This window comes from Scyliorhinus torazame, chromosome 16 (assembly GCF_047496885.1).
Source record: "Scyliorhinus torazame isolate Kashiwa2021f chromosome 16, sScyTor2.1, whole genome shotgun sequence".
Taxonomy (NCBI): domain Eukaryota; kingdom Metazoa; phylum Chordata; class Chondrichthyes; order Carcharhiniformes; family Scyliorhinidae; genus Scyliorhinus; species Scyliorhinus torazame.
The window spans coordinates 4,995,494-5,012,710 of NC_092722.1; the positions used below are offsets into that span (position 1 = coordinate 4,995,494).

Below are 17,217 nucleotides of genomic sequence, written 5' to 3' on the forward strand. Positions count from 1 at the left end.
TCTAAGCCATTCATTATCTTGTAAGTTTCTATTAGATCTCCCCTCAACCTCCTAAACTCCAATGAATATAATCCCAGGATCCTCAGACGTTCATCGTATGTTAGGCCTACCATTCCTGGGATCATCCTGATAACACAGGAATCCAAGTTGAATGAAAAATATTCAAAGGAGAGTTTCCAAAGGTGATAAGTTTTCCAAATTCTCCATATTTGTAGATGGTACAAAGTTGGGTGGGAGGGTGAGCTGTGAGGAGGATGCAGAGATGCTTCAGTGGGATTTGGACAGGCTGAGTGAGTGGGCACATGCATGGCAGATGCAGTATAATGTGGATAAATGTGAGGCTATCCACTTTGGTAGCAAAAATAGGAAGGCAGATTATTATTTGAATGGGTGTAAATTGAGAGAGGCGGATACTCAGCGAGACCTTGGTGTCCTCGTGCATCAGTCGCTGAAAGTAAGCACGCAGGTACAGCAGGCAGTAAAGAAGGCAAATGGTAAAAAAAAAGATGGCGAATGGTATGTTGGCCTTCGTAGCGAGAGGATTTGAGTATCGGAATAGAGATGTTTTACTGCAATTGTATAGGGCATTGGTGAGGCCACAACTGGAGTATTGTGGGCAGTTTTGGTGTCCTTATCTGAGGAAGGATGTTCTTGCTAAGGAGGGAGTGCAGCGAAGGTTTACCAGGCTGATTCCTGGGGTGGGGGGACTGTCATCATATGAGGAGAGACTGTCGGTTAGAATTATATTCATTGGAATTTAGAAGAGTGAGAGGGGATCTCATAGAAACTTATAAAATTCTAACAGGATTAGACAGGGTAGATTCAGAAAGAATGTTCCCGATGATAAGGGAGTCCAGAACTAGGGGTCATAGTTTGAGGGTAAGGACTGAGGAGAGGAGACATTTCTTCACCCAGAGAGCGGCGAATCTGTGGAATTCACTCCCACAGAAAGTAGTTGAGGCCAAAACATTGTGTAGTTTCAAGAAGGAATTAGATATAGCTCTCGGGGCTAAAGGGATCAAGGGATATGTGGGGAAGGCGGGATCAGGGTATTGAACTTAATGATCAACCATGATCATAATGAATGATGGAGCAGGCTTGAAGGGCCGAATGGCCTCCCCCTGGTTCGATTTTCTATGTGTCTTATTTCACACTCCCCTTGCATCCAAAACCCGACCAACCCCATCAACCCTGTCAGACAGAAAGTCCAATATTCAAACATTAGTGGAAATTCAGTTTTGTATCTTATGCATAAATATAGGAAACACTTACACTCCTGAGTAACTTTCAACAAATGAACCTGCTTTGTTTTAACTCTGAAATGAGAAGTGTGTCGACTCCCTTTCTCAGACCCACCATCCTGGAAGTGCCCTCTTGAAATTTAGGGGGACCTTCCCAATTGTCTTCAGTCTGAATCAAATCCTATGCAAATATAAACGTCAACAAGCTTCTATTGAAATACTCACCTGATGGAGCAAATATCCCAGGTAGGCCAGCTCGGGTAGATTCTGTGCCATGAATATCCACACAAGAAACTTCTTTCCCTTCAGGATCTACAAGAATGATTATATTCTAATCAGTCCCGAGAGGACCTATCATTAGGATCCTGTAAGGCTGAGTAATGCCTGATTAGGATGAAACCTAGGAGTACAGTGCTTCTCCAAGTAATTTCCATTGTGACCCCATTTTAATTCTTCAAAGATGCCAGCAATAAATAAAACAGCAATAAGTAGCATTGTAACATTCAGCTTGTAATTATTAAAGGATGTGTATTATAGATCAAAATGTAGTACATCATATAAAAATGAAAATCTGTGTTTAAATTTACTTTGCAAAAATATTATTTTATGTCCATTACTTCATCAGAGTTGCTCTAGCTCATGAACTGATGTTCGTATCTGCGTTCAACATTACTGATCTATGGACGGGCATGGTGGCTCAGTGGTTAGCACTGCTGCCTACAGCGCTGAGGACCCGGGTTCGATCCCGGCCCTGGGTCACTGTGTGGAGTTTGCACATTCTCCCCGTGTCTGCGTGGGTCTCACCCCCACAACCCAAAGATGTGCAGGATAGGTGGATTGGCCACGCTAAATTGCCCCTTAATTGGAAAAAAATAATTGGGTACTCTAAATTTATAAAAGAAACATTACTGCAACATCACACTGAGGTTCCCGAAAGGCCACCCTGACATCATTGATTCTAATGAGACGAGTCAAATAAACTTTTAATTTTCAACTGAGGATTTCAAATAACTCAAAATAACATTCAAAGTCCTAGAGTTTCATTGTGGATTTTGCTACACACAAAGCAGCTTTAAAATAAAATTGATTTAGAACATAGAACATACAGTGCAGAAGGAGGCCATTCGGCCCATCGAGTCTGGCATCAGTTTTGGGACAGGGGGAACCTATACCGTTGGGATGGTCTCTACCTGAACCGAGCTGGGACCAGTGTTCTGGCGAAAAGAGTAAATAGGGTGGTCAATAGGACTTTAAACTAAAGATTGGGGGGAAGGGAAAGTCAGGGAACCAAGAGGTGAAGTAATCAGTGGGAACTGTAGCTGCTTAGGAATACAAAAAAGCATGAAAAGACAGAACTCAGGAGAGGTTACAATAGTCCCCATCCCACAAAATATGACATAGTGTATGGAAAGGCTCAGTAAACCAAGTTCCACCACACTAAGAAAACAAAAAGGGACGGTCAATAGAGAATTAAAGGTGCTATATTTAAATGCGCGCAGTGTACGGAACAAGGTAGATGAGCTTGTGGCCCAGATTGTGACTGGCAGGTATGATGTGGTAGGCATCACAGAGACATGGTTGCAGGGGGTTCAGGACTGGCATTTAAACATCCAGGGATTCACAACCTATCGAAAAGACAGAGAGGTGGGCAGAGGGGGCGGGGTTGCCTTGTTAATTAGGAATGAAATTAAATCAATAGCACTAAACGACATGGGGTCGGATGATGTGGAGTCTGTATAGGTAGAGTTGAGGAACCACAAAGGCAAAAAACCATAATGGGAGTTATGTACAGGCCTCCTAACAGTGGTCAGGACCAGGGGCACAAGATGCACCACGAAATAGAAAGTGCATGTCAGAAAGGCAAGGTCACAGTGATCATGGGGGACTTTAATATGCAGGTGGACTGGGTAAATAATACTGCCAGTGGACCCAAGGAAAGGGAATTCATTGAATGTTTACAGGAGGGCTTTTTGGAACAGCTTGTGATGGAGCCCACGAGGGAACAGGCCATTCTGGACTTAGTGTTATGTAATGAGCCAGACTTGATTAAAGATCTTAAAGTAAGGGAGCACTTAGGAGGCAGTGATCATAATATGGTAGAATTCAATCTCCAATTTGAAAGAAAGAAGGTAGAATCAGATGTAAAGGTGTTACAGTTAAATAAAGGTAACTACAGGGGCATGAGGGAGGAACTGACGAAAATCGACTGGGAGCAGACCCTAGTGGGAAAGACAGTAGAACAGCAATGGCAGGAGTTTCTGGGAGTAATTGAGGACACAGTACAGAGGTTCATCCCAAAGAAAAGAAAGGTTATCAGAGGGGGGATTAGGCAGCCATGGCTGACAAAGGAAGTTAGGGAATGCATCAAAGCAAAAGAGAAAGCCTATAATGTGGCAAAGAGTAGTGGGAAGTCAGAAGATTGGGAAGGCTACAAAAACAAACAAAGGATAACAAAGAGAGAGATAAGGAAAGAGAGGATCAAATTTGAAGGTAGGCTAGCCAGTAACATTTGGAATGATAGTAAAAGTTTCTTTAAATACATTAAAAACAAACGGGAGGCAAAAGTTGACATTGGGCCGCTCCAAAATGACGCTGGTAATTTTGTGATGGGAGATAAGGAAATAGCCGAGGGACTGAATAAGTACTTTGCGTCAGTCTTCACAGTAGAAGACATGAGTAATATCCCAACAATTCCGGAGAGTCAGGGGACAGAGTTGAATATGGTAGCCATCACAAAGGAGAAAGTGCTAGAGAAACTAAGAGGTCTAAAAATTGACAAATCTCCGGGCCCAGATGGGCTACACCCTAGAGTTCTAAAGGAGATAGCTGAAGAAATAGTGGAGGCGTTGGTGATGATGCTTCAACAGTCACTGGAGTCAGGGAAAGTACCAGAGGATTGGAAAATCGCTGTTGTAACCCCCCTGTTCAAGAAGGGAACAAGGAAAAAGATGGAAAATTATAGGCCAATTAGCCTAACCTCGGTTGTTGGCAAGATTCTAGAATCCATTGTTAAGGATGAGATTTCTAAATTCTTGGAAGTGCAGGGTCGGATTAGGACAAGTCAGCATGGATTTAGTAAGGGGAGGTCGTGCCTGACAAACCTGTTAGAGTTCTTTGAAGAGATAACAAATAGGTTAGACCAAGGAGAGCCAATGGATGTTATCTATCTTGACTTCCAAAATGCCTTTGATAAGGTGCCTCACGGGAGACTGCTGAGTAAAATAAGGGCCCATGGTATTCGAGGCAAGGTACTAACATGGATTGATGATTGGCTGTCAGGCAGAAGGCAGAGAGTTGGGATAAAAGGTTCTTTTTCGGAATGGTGTCCCGCAGGGTTCAGTGTTGGGGCCACAGCTGTTCTCTTTATATATTAACGATCTAGATGACGGGACTGAGGGCATTCTGGCTAAGTTTGCCGATGATATGAAGATAGGTGGAGGAGCAGGTAGTATGGAGGAGGTGGGGAGGCTTCAGAAAGATTTAGACAGTTTAGGAGAGTGGTCCAAGAAATGGCTGATGAAATTCAACGTGGGCAAGTGCGAGGTCTTGCACTTTGGAAAAAAGAATAGAGGCGTGGACTATTTTCTAAACGGTGACAAAATTCATAATGCTGAAGTGCAAAGGGACTTGGGAGTCCTAGTCCAGGATTCTCTAAAGGTAAACTTGCAGGTTGAGTCCGTAATTAAGAAAGCAAATGCAATGTTGTCATTCATCTCAAGAGGCTTGGAATATAAAAGCAGGGATGTACTTCTGAAGCTTTATAAAGCATTAGTTAGGCCCCATTTAGAATACTGTGAGCAATTTTGGGCCCCACACCTCAGGAAGGACATACTGGCACTGGAGTGGGTCCAGTGGAGATTCACACGGATGATCCCAGGAATGGTAGGCCTAACATACGATGAACGTCTGAGGATCCTGGGATTATATTCATTGGAGTTTAGGAGGTTGAGGGGAGATCTAATAGAAACTTACAAGATAATGAATGGCTTAGATAGGGTGGACGTAGGGATGTTGTTTCCATTAGCAGGGGAGACTAGGACCCGGGGACACAGCCTTAGAATAAAAGGGAGTCACTTTAGAATAGAGATGAGGAGAAATTTCTTCAGCCAGAGAGTGGTGGGTCTGTGGAATTCATTGCCACAGAGGGCGGTGGAGGCCGGGACGTTGAGTGTCTTTAAGACAGAAGTTGATAAATTCTTGATTTCTCGAGGAATTAAGGGCTATGGAGAGAGAGCGGGTAAATGGAGTTGAAATCAGCCATGATTGAATGGTGGAGTGGACTCGATGGGCCGAATGGCCTTACTTTCGCTCCTATGTTTTATGGTCTTATGCACCAACCCACTTAAGCCCTCACTTCCACCCTATCCCTGTAACCCAATAACTCAATAACCCCTCCTAAACTTTTTGGTCACTATGGGTGATTTAATTTACAAGGTAAGCAATTTACCTAAATGTGGAGCCATGTTCCCGTCAACTTCGGGCTGGCATTTATAAAGAAAGTTGGCACATGTGAAGCAGGGGTCACCAGTCTGGAGTTGGGAGTCTGATTAACAAGCAGACAGGAGCAGAAACATTTCTAAGTTTGTAGCCGCCACTCAGCTTCCCATCTCAGGCGCATGACCTTCTCATTCTTCCCATACTTCTGACACACTAGCCAGTCACTGAGTTAATCTCGGCTGCAACTGCCAGCGTCAAATCAATGCAAAAACATCCCAGGCCCACTTGGCACTCACTGATAATTTGTTTCCTATGGTTAAAGAGCACTTTGGACTCATCGTCCATCCCAAGCCTACTTATGAGCCCAAGTCTGAATGTTGTCCAGGTCTTGCTGCATATGAGTATGGATCTGAGTAGTCGCGAATGGTGCTGAACATTGTGCAAATATCAGTGAACATTCCCCACTTGTGACCTTAATAATGAGAGGATGGATGAAGCAACTGAAGCTGTTTGGGTCTAGGACACAACCCTGAGGAACTCCACACCACGAGTCCGGTGGTGGCGGCGACGTTGAAGATCTGGGGGCAGTGGAGGCGACACAGGGGCGAGGTGGGAGCCTCGGTTTGGTCCCCGATTCGGGAGAACCATCGGTTCGTCCCGGGAAGGATGGATGGGTGGTTTCGGAGCTGGCATCGGGCAGGGATTAGAAGAATGGGGGACCTGTCATTGATGGGACGTTTGCGAGCCTAGGGGCGCTGGAGGAGAGGTTTGTGTTACCCCCGGGAAACGCTTTCAGGTACATGCAAGTGAGGGCGTTTGTGAGGCGGCAGGTGAGGGAATTCCCGCTGCTCCCGGCACAGGGGATTCAGGACAGGGTGATTTTGGGTGTATGGGTTGGAGAAGGCAAAGTTATGGCGATTTACCAGGAGCTGAAGGAAGAGGAGGAGGCCTTGGTGGAGGAGTTAAAGGGCAAGAGGGAGGAGGAGCTTGGGGCAGAGGTAGATGAGGGTCTGTGGGCTGATGCCCTGAGTAGGGTTAATTCTTCCTCCTCTTGCGCCAGGCTCAGCCTAATACAGTTCAAAGTTACTCACAGAGCGCATATGACAGGGGCGAGGTTGAGTAGGTTTTTTGGGGTGGAGGACAGATGTGGGAGGTGCTCGGGGAGCCCGGCAAATCACGTCCATATGTTCTGGTCGTGCCCGGCGCTGGATGGGTTTTGGAGGGGTTTTGCGAGGACTATGTCCAAGGTGGTGAACGCCCGGGTCAAGCCGAGCTGGGGGTTGGCATTATTTGGGGTAACGGACGAGCCGGGAGTGCAGGAGGCGAAAGAGACCGGTATTCTGGCCTTTGCGTCCCTGGTAGCCCGGCGGAGGATTTTACTATTATGGAAAGATGCAAAGCCCCCTAGTGTGGAAGCTTGGATCAGTGACATGGCAGGGTTCATCAAGCTGGGGAGGATAAAGTTTGCCTTGCGAGGGTTTGTGCAGGGGTTCCTCGGGCGGTGGCAACCGTTCCTAGACTATCTCGCGGAGCGTTAGAAGGAGGTCAGCAGCAGCAGCCCAAGGGCGGGGGGGGGGGGGGGGGGGGGTTCTTTTGGGGGGCGTTTGGGTGGGTGGGGGGGGGCTTCCCTATTGGTGCTTTTAAATGTCATATGGGGGGTTATTGTATATGGGGGAAATCCAATGTATAATTTTTGTATAAATTTTGATTGTTGTGTTCTTGTTTCTTTCTTTTTGTTGGGGGGGGGGGGGGTCTGTTGAAAATCTGTTGAAAAATTTGAATAAATATATATTTTTTAAAAAAGAAACCCTGAGGAACTCCTGCAGTGATGCCCTGGAACTGAGATGGTTGAACTCCAACAACCACAAACATCTTCCTTTGTGCCGGGTATGACTCCATTTGTTCTCACTGAGTATTCCCAGATCCGATATAACAAGGTCAGTTTCAGAATGAAGGGACGTGCATCTGCGCCAATAACAGCTTTGAAGGTCAACCCACTGAAAATATGTCTTATTTCAGCCAACATTTCAATTTACAGGTTCCGGGTTTTGCCCTGACGGAGCACCACGCACGTACATCTCTTAATGGGAGAAAAAGAGGTTGAAATTCCATTTAATTAAGTGAAGCTAGGGTTACTTTCCATGGAGTATCTTTCTGTGAACCTGTTGTTTAAAGCTGGGTTTATTTGGTGTGAGACAGATTGAGAACCCAGTGAGGTGCTTAGAGCTGCATTTCTCCAGGATGAGTCGGGAATGGTTTTGAGCTGAACAAGTGAAGGGAAGTTTCCCACTCACAGTTCCGACACCGACACTAAAGTTCAGCAGTTAACTTGCACACCTGTGGATGATCCCGAAGCCTAGAATCTTCCAACCTGCACCTACATTTCCTGCACTTCGATATTTCATGCATCCCAAGAGTGTCGGCAATAGAAATTCTATAATCGGTCATTCCTAAATCTGGTGCTGGCGGAAAAGAATCCGAACTACTTACAGCTATGAGGCCAATCGCAGCTTTTAAAAAGGCCCAGAAGATGCCCACGCCCAGGATGATCGAATGCTCAGGTGAAATGTGATACACCCCTGAAATCAAGACAAGTACACATAGGCAGAGCTGTGGACGAGAATCAACATTTATTAGTAAGATTCTGCTGAATAACCGTTGAACATATAAATGGCGATGTTTCTGAAAAAATGTACTTTCATTTACTAAGCAGGGAATGGGGAAAATGATGGCACGATGGAATGATGGATGGCACGGTGGCACAGTGGTTAGCACTGTTGCTTCACAGCGCCAGGGTCCAGGGTTCGATTCCCGGCTTGGGTCACTGTCTGTGCGGAGACTGCACGTTCTCCCAGTGTCTGCGTGGGATTCCTCCGGGTGCTCCGGTTTCCTCCCACAAAGTCCCAAAAGACGTGCTTGTTAGGTGAATTGGACATTCTGAATTCTCCTTCTGTGTACCCAAACAGGCACCAGAATGTGGCGACTAGGGGCTTTTCACAGTAACTTCATTGCAGTGTTAATGTAAGCCTACTAATAAACCATAATAAAGACACTAATAAAGATTATTATTAGCGAGGGGCTCCAGTGATCTTCATGGGTGCTCCTCATCAGGATTCATCAGAAGAAGCCAACATTGAATGAGTTCTGGGTAAAGAGAAAAACATTGCAGGGAACTGGGGAAAGAAAAGAGAAAGGGACTTGCTGTAACAGAGAGCTAGCACAGTCAGGGCAGGCTAAATGGCCTCCTTCGGTGCTGCATTCATTCTATGATTCTATCATTATGTCAGAGTACAGTCCCTAGGTCAAAAGCAAGGTCGAGGTTTGCAGCAGTAGGTGCGTCGGTCTTCGCATTGGAGAGAATTTGAAGTTCAACTTGGGTCAAACAGGATGCCAAGACTGTGATCAGTCCCGTGCCACTGTGGAGTGGTGAGAATGGGATTGGCGGATTGGGTGATAATGGGGCTCGAGATGTTGCTTCAATCTTCCCAATGTTTAATTGGAAGAAATTGCACCAAATCCAAAACTGACTGTGGGACAAGAACTGGAGACAACAGACGGGTCAGTAGGGAGTAATAGAGACAGACACAGAGTGATACAGTAAGTGAGTACGATACATACATATACAGAGATGGCAGAGGACAGTTTGATCATTGTTACCATCAATGTTAGACTTGTAATGCTCAAAGTGGGCTTGTAAAAAAACAAATAAAAACAAATTGTCCTGGTCCAAAGAAATTATCTGTGTCAACTCATATAATCAGTGTTAACCTTTTCAGTTCCACATCTGTTGGGGCGTTTAAGGAAGTGCTGGAGAAGGGGAAGTTGCCGGAGGCGATAACGCAGGCAGTAATCACCCTGAAAACGGGGAAGAACGTGTTGGAACGTGGGTCATAAAGGCCCATATCACTATTGATCACGGGTGTGAAAGTATTGGCTAAGTTGTTGGCGGAGAGGATGGAGATTGTGTCCCGGGGGTGGTTGCAGAAGATCAAACAGGCTTTGTGAAGGTCAGGCAGCTTGCGAGTAATATAAGACAGCTGTTGAATGTAGTGATGAATCCATCAGGGGCTCTGGTACCAGAGGTGGTGGTGTCCATGAACTCGGAGAAGGCATTTGGTCGGGGGGAGTGGCGGTACTTGTTCAAGGCGCTGGGAAGGTTTGGATTTGGACCGAGAGTACAAACTGTGTCGTTGATTGTTGGGACGTATGTTTCCCGGGGTGTTTATTTGCTGTAGTCTGTTTTGATTCATGTTTGTAATAAAATACATTAAAAAAAATACTTTTTCAGTTACCTGAGCTTGAAGATCAAACGTTACCATAGAAAAACAGAGGTTCATCATGAGGTATTGGGACTGATGACTTTCCATGGCTCCACTCACTCTGAAAGCCATCATGCTGCGACTCTTAACCAAGTAAACAGCACTTATTGCCATTAGAAAAAACCCAAATGCCAAAATGAACCCAAATCGTATCTGAAAGACAATGTACAAAATGAGTGAAGTTAGTACTGCACAGTGATTGTTTTTCAATGTTAGTTGTCAGGCCATCTGAACTATTGGAGTCGCTGTTACACTCAGTATGTTATTCCAGTCCGTCTGCATTTACTGTTACTCATCCTCAGCGGGTCTGCTGCTTTGTGAGATTACCGACCTCCAGGACTGACCTGGGCACTTCAGCGAGAAACGCAAAGAGGCCAAATAACACAATAGAAGAATCCGATCAGGTGATAAAAGAATCTGTCTGCTTTCCAACTATTGTTGCAAGGGAGGGCTCCATAAGGATGGGTATGTCAGGTGACTAATGGTTGGGGGGGGGCAGTTGTAGACGAATGGGTCATGTGATAAAACGCAGGAACATGTCTAACCAGATTTGATAAGCTAATTGAAGCTCAGATCGTAATCTGGCATCATTGATATTTGGGAGAGTGAAGAATACAATTTAACCTTTCCGCGTGCTGTTGGACAAATGCAGCAATTCAATCTTCCCACTTAGCCAGCATCTATTTCAAAGAAGTGTTGGCCAAATATAAACTAATTGTCGTTCCTGAAGGCAATCTTGGTATTTGATCAGAGGCTGCTCACATATCTATACCATTACTTGGGCTGTCTATTTCCACTTGCCTAACATCCACTCACTCTCCCTGTCTCACCTGTAGGGAAATTGATGGGTTTAAAAAAAAAAAATTTAGAGTACCCAATTATTTATTTCCAATTAAGGGCAATTTAGCGTGGCCAATCCATCTACCCTACACACCTTTGGGTTGTGGGGGTGAGACCCACGCAGAATTTGCAAACTCCACACGGATAGTGACTCGGGGCCGGGATCGAACCCAGGTCCTCTGCATCATGAGGCAGCAGTGCTAACCACGCTATGGTGCCGCCCATCCACACTGTTTGTCAAACCTCTCAATGCCACAGGAGTTATTTGCCCTAAATCAGTAAATATGTTTTCAAAAATTATTTAAAATTCAAAAGATTGGACAGGATAAGATTTTCTTCCCCAACGGTTCCTTCCAGAAGGTTACAGAGTAGTTTAGAAATTATCCAGGTTTCCTTATTTTAGTTACAATGTAAATGCAAGAACGTTTTAGAATGTTGTGCTGGGCATACTGTCTCCCGCGGATTAAAATTGTCCAGTTTCCCTTAACACTGCTCCAGTGCTGGTGCAGTACCGGTCCACAGTGCTGGTGCTGGGAGAGGAGATACATGCTAGCACTACTCTAGTGCTGGTGCTGTACGGGGCCACAGTGCTGGTGCTGGGAGAGGAGATACATGCTAACACTACTCTAGTGCTGGTGCTGTACGGGGCCACAGTGCTGGTGCTGGGAGAGGAGATACACGCTAACACTACTCTAGTGCTGGTGCTGTACAGGGCCACAGTATTCGCACTGGGAGAGGAGATACATGCTAACACTACTCTAGTGCTGGTGCTGTACGGGGCCACAGTATTCGCACTGGGAGAGGGGATACATGCTAACAGTGCTCTAGTGCTGGTGCTGTACGGGGCCACAGTGCTGGTGCTGGGAGAGGAGATACATGCTAACACTGCTCTAGTGCTGGTGCTGTACGGGGCCACAGTGCTGGTGCTGGGAGAGGAGATACATGCTAACAGTGCTCTAGTGCTGGTGCTGTACGGGGCCACAGTGCTGGTGCTGGGAGAGGAGATACATGCTAACACTACTCCAGTGCTGGTGCAGTACCGGTCCACAGTATTCGCACTAGGAAGGAGATACATGCTAACACTGCTCTAGTGCTGGTGCTGTACGGGGCCACAGTGCTGGTGCTGGGAGAGGAGATACACGCTAACACTACTCTAGTGCTGGTGCTGTGCGGGGTCACAGTATTCGCATTGGGAGAGGAGATACACGCTAACACTACTCTAGTGCTGGTGCTGTACGGGGCCACAGTGCTGGTGCTGGGAGAGGAGATACATGCTAACAGTGCTCTAGTGCTGGTGCTGTACGGGGCCACAGTGCTGGTGCTGGGAGAGGAGATACATGCTAACACTGCTCTAGTGCTGGTGCTGTACGGGGCCACAGTATTCGCACTGGTAGAGGAGATACACGCTAACACTACTCCAGTGCTGGTGCTGTACGGGGCCACAGTATTCGCACTGGGAGAGGAGATACATGCTAACACTGCTCTAGTGCTGGTGCTGTACGGGGCCACAGTATTCGCACTGGGAGAGGAGATACATGCTAACACTGCTCTAGTGCTGGTGCTGTACGGGGCCACAGTGCTGGTGCTGGGAGAGGAGATACATGCTAACACTGCTCTAGTGCTGGTGCTGTACGGGGCCATGGTATTCGCATTAGGAGAGGAGATACATGCTAACACTGCTCTAGTGCTGGTGCTGTACGGGGCCACAGTGCTGATGCTGGGAGAGGAGATACATGCTAACACTACTCCAGTGCTGGTGCTGTACGGGGCCACAGTATTCACACTGGGAGAGGAGATACACGCTAACACTGCTCCAGTGCTGGTGCTGTACGGGGCCACAGTATTCGCACTGGGAGAGGAGATACACGCTAACACTGCTCCAGTGCTGGTGCTGTACGGGGCCACAGTATTCGCACTGGGAGAGGAGATACATGCTAACAGTGCTCCAGTGCTGGTGCTGAACAGGGCCACAGTATTCGCACTGGGAGAGGAGATACACGCTAACACTACTCCAGTCCTGTGCTGTACGGGGCCACAGTGCTGGTGCTGGGAGAGGAGATACACGCTAACACTGCTCTAGTGCTGGTGCTGTACGAGGCTACAGTATTCGCACTGGGAGAGGAGATACACGCTAACACTACTCCAGTGCTGGTGCTGTACGGGGCCACAGTATTCGCACTGGGAGAGGAGATACACGCTCATCTAACACTGCAGACAAAAAACAATCCTGGCCACTTCCAAGATTCCTTTGAAAATGCTTTAAATGGGCAATGACATCCAAGAAGACTGTTGAAAGGAAATGCGTAGATATATATATTCATTTTTAGCCAAATGGGTATTGCTTCATAGTTGTATTGGAAACGGTTTTTGATAGTCTGTTCGCTTTACTGGATTTGTAAAATGACTTAATTTCCTGTGATTCTTTCAAGGACCAAATATATATTTCCAACAGGAAAAATATAATCAAGAAAAATTTGTTATTGGATTCTCATTTTTATATATATATAAATATATACATATATATGTACAGGGGCTGTTTAGCACAGGGCTACATCGGTGGCTTTGAAAACAGACCAAGGCAGGCCAGCAGCACGGTTCAATTCCCGTAACAGCCTCCCCGAACAGGTGCCAGAATGTGGCGACTAGGGGCTTTTCACAGTAACTTCATTTGAAGCCTACTTGTGACAATAAGCGATTTTCATTTCATATATATATACGTTTTTTTTTTAAATTTAGAGTACCCAATTCATTTTTTCCAATTAAGGGGCAATTTAGCGCGGCCAATCCACCTAACCTGCACATCTTTGGGTTGTGGGGGCGAAACCCACGCAGACACAGGGAGAATGTGCAAACCACACGGACAGTGACCCAGAGCCGGGATCGAACCTAGGTCCTCGGCACCGTGAGGCAGCAGTGCTAACCACTGCGCCACCGTGCTGCCCTATATACGGCTAACCGATAGAAGTCAGAGAGTGGTGGTGGATGGCAAATATTCAGCCTGGATCCCAGTTACCAGTGGCGTGCCGCAGGGATCAGTTCTGGGTCCTCTGCTGTTTGTGATTTTCATTAATGACTTGGATGAGGGAGTTGAAGGGTGGGTCAGTAAATTTGCAGACGATACGAAGATTGGTGGAGTTGTGGATAGTAAGGAGGGCTGTTGTCGGCTGCAAAGAGACATAGATAGGATGCAGAGCTGAGCTGAGAAGTGGCAGGTGGAGTTTAACCCTGAAAAGTGTGAGGTTGTCCATTTTGGAAGGACAAAATGAATGCGGAATACAGGGTTAACGGTAGAGTTCTTGGCAATGTGGAGGAGCAGAGAGATCTTGGGGTCTATGTTCATACATCTTTGAAAGTTGCCACTCAAGTGGATAGAGCTGTGAAGAAGGCCTATGGTGTGCTCGCGTTCATTAACAGAGGGATTGAATTTAAGAGCCGTGAGGTGATGATGCAGCTGTACAAAACTTTGGTAAGGCCACATTTGGAGTACTGTGTACAGTTCTGGTCACCTCATTTTAGGAAGGATGTGGAAGCTTTGGAAAAGGTGCAAAGAAGATTTACCAGGATGTTGCCTGGAATGGAGAGTAGGTCTTACGAGGAAAGGTTGAGGGTGCTAGGCCTTTTCTCATTAGAACGGAGAAGGATGAGGGGTGACTTGATAGAGGTTTATAAGATGATCAGGGGAATAGATAGAGTAGACAGTCAGAGACTTTTTCCCCGGGTGGAACAAACCATTACAAGGGGACATAAATTTAAGGTGAAAGGTGGAAGATATAGGAGGGATATCAGAGGTAGGTTCTTTACCCAGAGAGTAGTGGGGGCATGGAATGCACTGCCTGTGGAAGTAGTTGAGTCGGAAACATTAGGGACCTTCAAGCAGCTATTGGATAGGTACATGGATTACGGTAAAATGATATAGTGTAGATTTATTTGTTCTAAAGGGGCAGCACGGTAGCATTGTGGATGGCACAATTGCTTCACAGCTCCAGGGTCCCGGGTTCGGTTCCGGCTTGGGTCGCTGTCTGTGCGGAGTCTGCACGTCCTCCCCGTGTCTGCGTGGGTTTCCTCCGGGTGCTCCGGTTTCCTCCCACAGTCCAAGGATGTGCAGGGTAGGTGGATTGGCCATGGTGGGTTGCCCTTGGTGTCCAGGATTGCCCTTGGTGTTGGGTGGAGGTGTTGCGTTTGGGTGGGGTGCTCTTTCCAAGAGCCGGTGCAGACTCAGGGGGCCGAATGGCCTCCTTCTGCACTGTAGATTCGATGATAATCTATGATTAATCTAGGACAAAGGTTCGGCACAACATCGTGGGCCGAAGGGCCTGTTCTGTGCTGTATTTTCTATGTTCTATGTTCTATGTATAATATAACCATTTTCTGTGGCCAATCGCGAACTTTTTTTCTGACCACTGGCCTCCAACTTAAATAAAAATTAAAACTGGAAAATGTGCTAAAACGTAAACTGCAAAGTTGCAAGTTCAGTGGCCATGTTTGGCAGGGTGCAGTACACACTGGATATTCCACATGCATGTTCCCTTATTCACTGAATTATTTGGGATCTTGGTTTAATGTGTTTTACACGCACAACACAGAAGTATTGGGCTAAGAGAGTTAAAAGTGTCTCATTTTCCTCTATGCTGCAACATTAAAGTTTCACAAAGAGAAGGTGCTCCAATTTTTCCTTCCTGTCAGTGTTGCTACATAAACTGGTTGAGTCCGCAACAGACACACGCACGCACTCACATTTTCATAAAAGTGCCAGAAGCATGGCCACACCAGTATCGCTAAACTAAATTGTAATCGCCGTTTACAGACGTTACCACAAATGTATTACAAATAAAGTTTATTGAAAAAGAAAAAAAAGAAATAAATTATCCAGGTTCCCAATTAGCCACCAGCGGAGACCAGCACCCAAAATAATGGTCAAATATAATAAACATGAAAAGAAGGAACAGTTCTCTGAAAAAAAGGGTATTTTGTTCAATAACCTGTGGCTGTAGCTCTGGGGGCACGTCTCAGAGGTTCAGAATCAGGGTGGACTGTATCCTGCTGTTGAAATATTGCTGAACGTTATGTGGAAAAGGAGCAGATCTTTCTGCCTCAGATTCACCAGTCTGATACTCTACGCCAGTCATGTCTAGGAGTCCAGAGTAAAAATGCCCAGAAAGGCTGATCAACTCCATTCTCTTTCACTTACAGTGGCTACAACAGATAACAGTGAGCAGTATACCGAGGAATTAACTCTGCACTGATCACTGCATACAGCACACATTAGGTAGATCGCTGGAGTTTTTAATGTGCTCCCTCAGGAGGGCAGCCGCTGTGTCGCTGTCTCAGGGAGCTGCTGACCCGTGAGAAATTAACTTTGCCGTTAGAATTATTCCGCCGGTATGTGGGGAACACAATCAATCTCTGGAATTCCTTGCCCAGTGAAGCAGTTGAGGCCCCTTCTTTAAACGTTTTTAAGAAAAAGATAGATGCCTTTCTAAAGAATAAAGGGATTCGGGGATATGGTGTACGAGCCGGAGAGTGGAGCTGAGTCCACAAAGATCAGCCATGATCTCATTGAATGGCGGAGCAGGCTCGAGGGGCCAGATGGCCGACTCCTGTTCCTAGTTCTTATGTTCTTATGTTCTAAATGATGACCTCAGTCCCCGGGCACATTTGTTAATTTTATCCCGCGCCCGACCCAGGTTGGAGCTAAAACGTAAAAGCCGCCTGGCCAATCTACTCCTCCGCCCCAACTGTAAAAGCAGATGGGCCATGTAAAATTGCCCTCAATTGGCCCCTCAATGGACTACATTACCTGCCCGATTGTGGGCAGGCACACTTGCGACTCTCGCACATGCCCACTGACCGGAATATCGCGAGAGTGCATGCTGACGTCAGGACGCGCACCCGTTGCATTCTCGTGTGATGTCACATGCTTCTTGGTCGGAAGCCCATCCGCCCGAGTAACATAAAATTCTGGCCAATATGAAACATTAGAAATTGGAGTGTGAATAGGCTCTTTGGCCCCTCAAGCCTGCTCCACCATTCAATACGTACATGGCTAAGCTGATCTTGGCCACAGTTCCACTGTAATTACTCAAAGGCCCAAAGCACAGAACCTGTTCCTGACACCCACCTTCAGTTCTTCTCTTTCGTTTGGTGTTGCTGAAGAAAAGTTCACCAGGGATCGGACCACCACGAGTAAAATGGACAGAATAAAGGCAATTAGCTCCTGCCGATTCTCCTGGAAAGTTCCACGCAGTACATAGTAAAAGCAGAACACTAGGGAGATATAAGCAGGTAAGGCAGAGCATTGGTATTGATCAGTATATTAAGGAACAGGCTTGCAATAGTGATCAGCTGGTATCTAAATGGAGTAAAGGACAAGAGCTGCTCTC

General features: G+C 46.3%; 1 protein-coding gene across 4 annotated transcripts in view; it reads right to left on the bottom strand.

The window, feature by feature from the left end:
* LOC140392540 (uncharacterized) overlaps nt 1-17,217 on the bottom strand; it is a 71,218-nt gene that overhangs the window by 33,654 nt on the left and 20,347 nt on the right. For all 4 annotated transcript variants that reach the window (XM_072477818.1, XM_072477820.1, XM_072477817.1 and 1 more), the window contains exons 4-7: nt 16,956-17,101; nt 9,971-10,150; nt 8,169-8,288; nt 1,467-1,553 (exon numbers count right to left, since the gene is read on the bottom strand). In XM_072477818.1, coding sequence (XP_072333919.1) covers nt 1,467-1,553; nt 8,169-8,288; nt 9,971-10,150; nt 16,956-17,101 — 533 coding nt within the window. The remainder of the gene's footprint in view (nt 1-1,466; nt 1,554-8,168; nt 8,289-9,970; nt 10,151-16,955; nt 17,102-17,217) is intronic.